This window comes from Carcharhinus amblyrhynchos, chromosome 20, assembly GCF_965287045.1.
Source record: "Carcharhinus amblyrhynchos chromosome 20, sCarAmb.v2.hapA, whole genome shotgun sequence".
Lineage (NCBI taxonomy): Eukaryota > Metazoa > Chordata > Chondrichthyes > Carcharhiniformes > Carcharhinidae > Carcharhinus > Carcharhinus amblyrhynchos.
Window position 1 is genome coordinate 13,337,996 of NC_137343.1, and position 8,354 is coordinate 13,346,349.

At 41.7% G+C, this 8,354-nt stretch overlaps 1 protein-coding gene across 2 annotated transcripts in view; it reads left to right on the forward strand.

Annotated features, from left to right (window-relative positions):
• The window catches only part of ube3b (ubiquitin protein ligase E3B), a 52,081-nt gene extending 43,727 nt beyond the window's left edge, over nucleotides 1-8,354 (forward strand). For both annotated transcript variants that reach the window (XM_080208099.1, XM_080208098.1), the window contains exons 25-28: nucleotides 1,635-1,817; nucleotides 2,086-2,197; nucleotides 4,600-4,692; nucleotides 6,047-8,354. In XM_080208099.1, coding sequence (XP_080064225.1) covers nucleotides 1,635-1,817; nucleotides 2,086-2,197; nucleotides 4,600-4,692; nucleotides 6,047-6,238 — 580 coding nt within the window. In that variant the 3' untranslated portion in view covers nucleotides 6,239-8,354. The remainder of the gene's footprint in view (nucleotides 1-1,634; nucleotides 1,818-2,085; nucleotides 2,198-4,599; nucleotides 4,693-6,046) is intronic.

An 8,354-nucleotide genomic window follows, 5' to 3' on the forward strand; every position in this document is an offset into this window, starting at 1 on the left:
TAACCTGCACATCTCTGAACTATTGGAGGAAACTGGAGCGCCCAGAGGAAACCTGCAGAAACAGGGAGAATGTGCAAACTCCACACAATGACCTTTGGCCGGAATTGAACCCAGGTCTCCGGCACTGTGAGGCAGCAGTGCTAACCACTGTGCCACCATGCCACCCAAAGTTTATTTATGGGTCAATGATGGCACCATGTTGGAATATGGCACGCAACTGTGGTCACCTTCCCGTAAGGTTCGGAGAAGATGGTCTTTCCAGAAAAAAGTTATGAAAGGATACCGAAGTGACCAAACTGCTGGAGAAAAGACTGAAAGAAAGGCAAGAATACAGGTCTTTAATGAAAGGTGCAGATGAGGTTAAGGCTAGCAAACTAGTTTAAACAAGATGCACACTAATAATTGAATCAATCACACAATTCACAAGCTTCAGGAAAGATTGCAGATTAGCAAAAGCAAGTTTTCCACAACATCAAGAACAGAGTTCAGTGTGTGAGAAGTAATGTCTAAGAGAATTCTTTGACCGGATGATCATATATTAGCCTTGGATTGAGTACTTTGATAGGCCCTTTCCTTGTGTCAGACTTTATTGAAGCTTAACCTTTTTTTAAAAAAAACATTTATGGGATGTGGGTGTCACTGGCCAAGCCATCATTTTTGCTGATCCCTATTTGCCCTTGAGAAGGCAGTAGTGAGCTCCCTTCTTGAACTGCTGCAGTTCCTGAGGTGCTCACTCATGGTGTTGTCAGGGAATGCCAGGATTTTGATCCCATGACAGCAAAGGTGATATATTTCCAAGTCACTGTGGTGAGTGACTTGGGAGGGGAACCTCCAGATGGTGGCCTTCCCAGTTGCCTGCTGCCCTTGTTCTTCTAGTTGGTAGCGGTTGTGGGTTTGGAAGGTGCTGCCTAAGGAGCCTTGGTGAGTTCCTGCAGTGCATCTTGTAGAATGTACGTAACAGCTGCCACCGTTGGTCAATGTTGGAGGGATGTATGTTGTGAGAGAGGGCTGCTTTGTCTTGGTTTGGTGGTGAGGAGTTGCAGTTTTGGAATTGTGTATTAACCAATTTGCAGTGCATGAACATTGTCCTTGATCATCAGTTGACCGAGCAAGTATCCAAATCAGGCTAATTACAGCATGGTTGAAGCTGTAGGAAATCTATGCTTTGCCTTTCCTGGTGATTTCTGTCTTTCTCAGAATTTGACCCTGATGGTTGTTTGACCTGTGTTATAGCTCCCCCTGTCGTTGTGCACCAAATATTACCTTATAGGTACAATGTGACACTTGGAAAAGCCAGAGATGACCCTTACATCCAGCCAACAGCTCCAAAACGTTAACTCCTGCCTTGTTTCTATTCTAGTAGACAGTAGAGCTTCTGTGATTAAACGCAAGACAGCAACTTGTCTTTGTCTCTGACTGCCCTGCTATGCACCCCAACAGATTTATTTCAAATTCCTGGTAATTGTAGTTTCTCTTCTTCCTGCTTCTGCCATCACCTTATTTTGTGATAATGCAGCAGTTCAATTCACCTGCTTTTGCATTTTTGTGTGTTTGCAGTATAGAAAACGCATGTTTGAAAGTTGGGGTGGGTTGTTCAATGCTTAATAGCTAAAATTCTTGCCATCCACCAACAGAATCAGTTACATCCATCTCATGGCTCACTTCCGAATGCACACTCAGGTTAAAGATCAGACGATCGCTTTCATCCGAGGATTCCGGTCTATTATTAACCCAGAGTGGCTCCGTATGTTCTCAACTCCTGAAGTACAACGTTTAATTGCTGGAGACAATGCAGAGATAGACTTGGAGGATCTCAAGTAAGACACTGAAATTGACTTTTAAGTAAATTGCAGACAGTTTATTTTTAATACCGCTGTTGGAATGGGGATGGCACGGTTTATTTGGCACCCACGGTCATGTCTAGACAGTTTATACTCGTAGGTGGAACATTAATGCATTCCCTGGGAAATTCGATGTCCTGAATTTGTGTGGCAAAATTCACAGATCCACTAATATAACTGATATTGTTTAATTTTGTGCTTATTTAGGGATTCACGTAGAATAATCACTGTTCTCCTTTAATAGGAAGCATACTGTGTATTATGGTGGTTTCCATGGCAGTCACCGTGTCATTACTTGGCTCTGGGATATCTTGGCTCGTGATTTCACATCTGAAGAACGAGCCATGTTTCTTAAGGTTAGTGGACCTCTGGCAGCTCTCTTTTCCCTCTATCTCTTCTCAGTTCTCTCACCTGACATCCTACTTTCTTTTATTTAGACAGGTTTCTTCTCCAGGTTATCATGTTCCAGAATAAGAGCCAATGTTCTAGGAGTCAAAACTTGGCCACAATTGAGCTGATCATGGTCTGCAATCAGTATGTCAGTGTTTTGACTGGGGCAAAGTCCTAAATTGGGTTCTGCTGCTGAACCCAGATCAGCATCAACAAAAATAATGTTCATAAAATGATTTTATACTCCATGCTAGTCAGACTTTGTACAAGTGTCATCTCACACTGATTCTAGAAAGGCTCTGTTACTCCTGTTGTAATTTTAAAATCTCTGATGCTTTCAACCAGTTTGCTTACTCCAGTGTTTTATCTCGGTGCCCTTATTTGCAAGATGGACAAAGGACAAACAAAAGTAAAGGTTCAACAAGTTTATTAACAATAGCACTACTAACCCTTAAATTACCCACATAAGACAAGAGGATACCCCAAAATCAGATATACTACCCACAAAGATGGTTTGGTTAAAACTGCAGGCTCGATTCTCTGAGTCCCTCTAGTACTTTGTCACGAAGGTGAGTCTCTATTCCAGCTCCTCCCTCCCTCCCTGTGTCTGAACATGTGCTCCTTTATCCCCTGCCTGCTTGCCTTTCCAGAAACTTCTCTGGCTTCCGGCCAATGACGTCCCAGGAGGGGGTTCCAGTACCCAGTGGGTTTCTTGATGTCTGCCTGACAGGAAACCAGGGTCTGCCCCCAGGTGTCCATCTCCAAGCTGCTGCTTACATGTAACCTGTTATCAGATTAAGCCAACTGCAGGAGCTTGTGGTGACAGAAAGTCTGGCCTGATCTGGACTTCTAACAATAGGCTGGTGCATTTCAATGGGGTGCAGTGATCTCCTGCTAAGTATCAGTAGGGTGCAGGGGAGATTGATGAATCAGGCCCAGACAGGTTTGTGTATTGTACAACTGGCCTGCCTGAGGTTTGACTGTGTTTGATTGTGAGAAACGCAGCTCACAGTCAAACAATTTAGTCAAGTCAAGTTCTGAAGGAGCAAGATATTTTATTTAATGTTCTTGCAAGACCGGGTGTCCAATAAAATAGGCACACCTTACATCGATTTGCAGCACATTTTTATACTTTTTTTTTACAAGCATTGTAATGGCTTTGCAATGTGTTGTTCTCCCCTAATTGGTGGTCCCTGTCCCATCTATGTGTTGTCATTCCCCTATTGGCTCGAGGTGCCCCAAGTTTCCATCCCCTCTACTCCCCATCTAACAATGTCTCCTGTTATCACAAGAGTGCATTAGTAAACTCATCCGTCTTATCCAACACTGTTACATGTCCAGTTCAGATTGGCGGTAATCAATCCTTTGCCAACTTAATCACTGCTGTCCCGACTATCTCAGTGACCTTTTTCCCCCTTTTATGCTTAGTTGTAGAAACAACACATCTTGTTTACCATTTGCTTTTTATAACTTGGACCCACACATCTGGTGTTATTCCTACACCACAGGCAGTCTTTTTATTGTCCCTGACTATTGCTCTGTTAGCAGCAGCGAATTTTATGCCCTATGTTTGTGACTAAAATCACAGTTGTTTCCATAATGTGGGTTATCAATGTGCCTGACTATATCCAGTCTATCTAACTTTATGCTATTTTTCTATGGTGTACAGATATGTGTTAACAGCATCTTTACCTGTTGCTGACATACAACTGGCCTGCCTGAGGTTTGACTGTTTGATTTTTAATATGCCCAAGTCTTTAATTTAGGATATCTAATTTTATCAGCCTTAAAACTAGGCCCTGTTTATGTTACACTCTCTTCATTTGCCTTTACATGAACTCAAGTCTATGCTGTAAGCTGACCAAGATTGCTATTTTAGACACATGAAGACAAATTATTGTAATGAGGAAAAAACAGCAAAACTTTGCAAGTGAATGGATTGAATCATGCTTTCAAATAATGCTGTATTCCCAGCACTGGAAATAGTATCCTGCTGGTCTAAGCAGCTACTGTTCCATGCATTGACAAGAATATTTATTCACTTTCTTGCTCAGTACATTTACAGCTGTTACTGAGTGGAGTTTGCAAATGACGATCTTGTGTTGAAGCTGATCCAATTCTGAATGCACCATGTTAATTCTTTAGCCCTTCTTTCTGCCACTCTTACACTCTCTGACCCTTTAATAGAACTTCAGTTCCAGCAACAGTAATAATAGCTGGATAAATACAGATTGAGCCCTTTACTAATGCCCTCGTGACTGTGGAACCTCTAAGGACAGCCACAGTTATAGCTTGGGAAGTATTTTCCTTTACGTTGTGCAGCAGAACAAACTGAGGCTTTATTTCTTTCCCGTCTTCTTTGTTTCAGTTTGTCACTAGCTGTTCTCGGCCTCCACTTCTGGGCTTTGCCTACCTCAAGCCTCCCTTCTCCATTCGCTGTGTAGAGGTGTCAGATGATCAGGTAAGTTTTATGTTTTCATTTCCCTCTCTTTCTCCCCCCATCCCAGAACACAGCAATTTTCTACTGCAATTGCTGGTTTAAGCAACTGCAGGCCCTCCTCTACCTCACTGAATGACTTTGTTACATCTGAGAGCTCAGATGATGAGTGTTGACAGACTTGCTCAACCATGCAAGACACTATTGCCAAGTTTAATATTACATGTGTGCCAGAAGTAATTGGTTAGTGATCAGTAAAGTTAGTTTATTTATTAGCCACAAGTAAGGCTTACATTAACACTGCAATGAAGTTACTGTGAAATTCCCCTAGTCGCCATAGTCTGGCGCCTTTTCAGGTCAATGCACCTAACCAGCACATTTATCAGACTGTGGGAGGAAACCAGAGGAAACATGCACAGGCAAGGGTAGAACATGCGAACTCCACATGTGATAGTGTACGAATGAAGCAGTGGCATGATGGGGAAAATGGTCAAGTATTTAGTATGAAATAAGGACAGCAGACCAAGCCATTTCAAAATGCCAGATCCCTGTAAAACTGACTGACTCTGAACAAAGAAATGACTACAACCAGTGAAGGCCAAATGCATGGCCTCAGTTTGTTTTGATAAGGTTGACTTTGCACAGCCTGAGTGAGACATGATTAACACCAGGAAAGCCTGTCTTAACACAGTTGACTCCATATACCATGAGATAACATACGAGACCTTATCTAAGGTCAGGAAGGAGGGAGTCACAGGGCATAAAGGAGTCACAGAACCGAGGTCAGGGATAAGGGAGTCACAGAATTTGTTTTGTTCAATGTGCCACTGCTTGTATTACTAAAATCATGTAAGCTGATAAGAAAATGTATAATTATTGAACTGATCCTTGTAGTGGGCATAGACTTGGGATAGAATCAGCAGTTAGTGCGGACTGCTCTCTGTTTCCAAGATTTGGCCATATTCTGCATGCAGTCTTGTGATAATAAAAACTAGTTGATTTTTAGAAAAGCAAACTTTGTTAAGTTTAATTATCACAACTCGGGAAACAAGAAATTCTCCAGTACAACACACACAGACAGTGACCCAAGCCGGGAATTGAACCCTGGTACCTGGCACTGTGAAGCAGTAGTGCAAACTACTGTGCTACCCTGCCGCCCATACTGTGATTCCTGGCTGTTATTTCTCTATGCTAGTTCAAGAGTATAAAAGACCAACTGTGGCAACATCATGCTGTTACTTGATTCCAGATAGACAATTCAACAAAACAGGGATCAAACATAGGACATTAGAGGGCAGTTTGGATCAGATTTACAATCAGCCAATTTTTTAAAAAAGCCCCTGTTTCTTTACTGGAGGTGCATATGTTTATATTTCAGGACACCGGCGATACACTGGGAAGTGTGCTACGGGGTTTCTTCACCATCCGCAAAAAGGAACCAGGTGGTCGGTTACCAACCTCTTCCACCTGCTTTAACCTCTTGAAGCTTCCCAACTATAGTAAGAAGAGCATCCTGCGAGAGAAGCTACGCTATGCAATCAGTATGAACACTGGATTCGAGCTCTCCTAATCACTACAACAAAGACATGGGGTGTGCATACAGCCTTGTGTGCGTATGTAGCTGTGCACTGCACAGGACTGTTGTGGTCGGGAGTATCTTTGTCGCTCAAACAAATCCAACTGATGTCTAACCAACAGCAGCGAATCATTTGGATATGAAGACCATCATGTGTTTCAGGGTAAAGCTGAGTGACCAAGGCTCTCATGATCTTTTGGATTAATTTCCCTAAAGGGGCACAAGTTTAAATCCATTGCCAGTACAGACTTCTGAATGAATCAGAATAATTAAATAGGCTTCTTGAGTGAGAAATGGATTGTTTAATTCATAGCATCCAAAGTCGAGCTTTACCTTGATTTACATTGCCCAGTGATTGAGGATTCATTAACACTTTACTCATATAAATGTATCCAGGATTACAATGTTATACGATCTTTAAGGGGACCGTGAAGAAACGTTCCAGTTTCTACATTTCGCTCATTGTAAACTTTACTTTAGCGGATGTCTCAAAGGACGGGAGGTGAAAGATATTGCAGCAGCAGAGTGCATGTATTGTTTGATTCTGGTGGTTTTGGCAAAGCTTTTGCCACCTGGTTACCTCGCACTGTCACTTGACTCTCGATCACAGCACAGCCAAAGCAATATGACGTATGTAATTGTACAGTGAGCAGTGAATCAATGCAAATGATCAAGGCATTAATGAACAAAACCCTCTTATTTCCGCTCCCTATCCTGCGTTCAATCCCCTGTTTGTTGATTTGTGGTACTGCTACCTTTAATGTAAAAGAAAGTTCAGTGAAAGAGGTAACAGCAAATTTTAACACTCTACTTTGTGTTAGCACTGGACTTTGGAACAGACAGTATATTATGTCAGTTTTATTTTCCCTCTGTTTTGTGAAGTCTGGATGATGTGGGACTCTACAGAAAATGTTGTCAGGCTGCTAAATCACAAGTATTTCAGTGGAAAGAGTTAGATTAACTCCATGTGTACCCTCATCATCTAAACCCAAGACTTCTGTTTTTAAAACTACCAGGCAGCACCTGTTGTTATTTATAATAAGTAGTGAATATTTAATGTAAAATAACTTTTTAAGGTGTTTTGAAGCACAGGGAATTGAACTGCATGGTCTATCTTAACTTGGGAGACTAATATTTAAATTATTTTGAATCGTAAGTTAGAAACGTTTACTATTTCACTAAAATAAGTTATGATTACCTATGTGAATTTCTTGGGCATTGATTGTATATTATATTTTAAGCAGGTTTATCCTTTAATGCTATTAAAAAAAACATACATGTTCCATTTCCACAACTTATTTAATTTATAATGTCTGTCACTGAGACTCTGGATTTTAATAACGTGAGATGCAGAAGACCAGTGGCAAGTTCCAAAATTGTGGGGGAAGCGGGCAGGTGACTAAGATAGTTAAGGCCTCAATTAATGGAAGCAAGTCTGCTGAAGTTGCACGGCTTCCCCACCCTGCATCCTGGCAGCATGTTGATGCTGGTTTCACACTAGGAGGTATAACACATGATGCCCTTTAATCATTTACTGGCAGTAATTCTCAACACTCTGGTCTCTCAAACAGTGTGTATGCTATTTCAGCCATTTGTGAAGACTGTTGTTTTGCTATTGCTGTACTTGATGCAAAGGCAGCTGCTGTCTCATGCTGAGTGTCTCCATTGTGCCACTGCTGGTTCTGCTGCTTGTCCTGCAGCAGCTATACTGCAAAGGAGACCAGTGACCATATCCAATAGGCTGTAAAAAAAAAATGAAATTCCTGACCCTACAATCATCCCTAACTGGACAGGAAAGTATTAATTGGCTGCCTCCAGGAAGATCACAGCTGGTATATATAAATGGTTTGGAAGGAGGTGTAACTGGTGTGATCAGTAAGTTTGTGGATGACACAAAGATGGCTGGACTTGCAGATAGCAATGAACGTTGTCAGAGAATACAGCAGGATATAGATAGGCTGGAAAATTTGGCGGAGAAATGGCAGATGGAATTTAATTCAGATAAATGCGAAATGATGCATTTTGGTAGAACTAATGTAGGGGAGAGCTGTACAATAAATGGCAGAACTGTCAAGAGTATAGACACACAGAGGGACCTGGGTGTGCATCA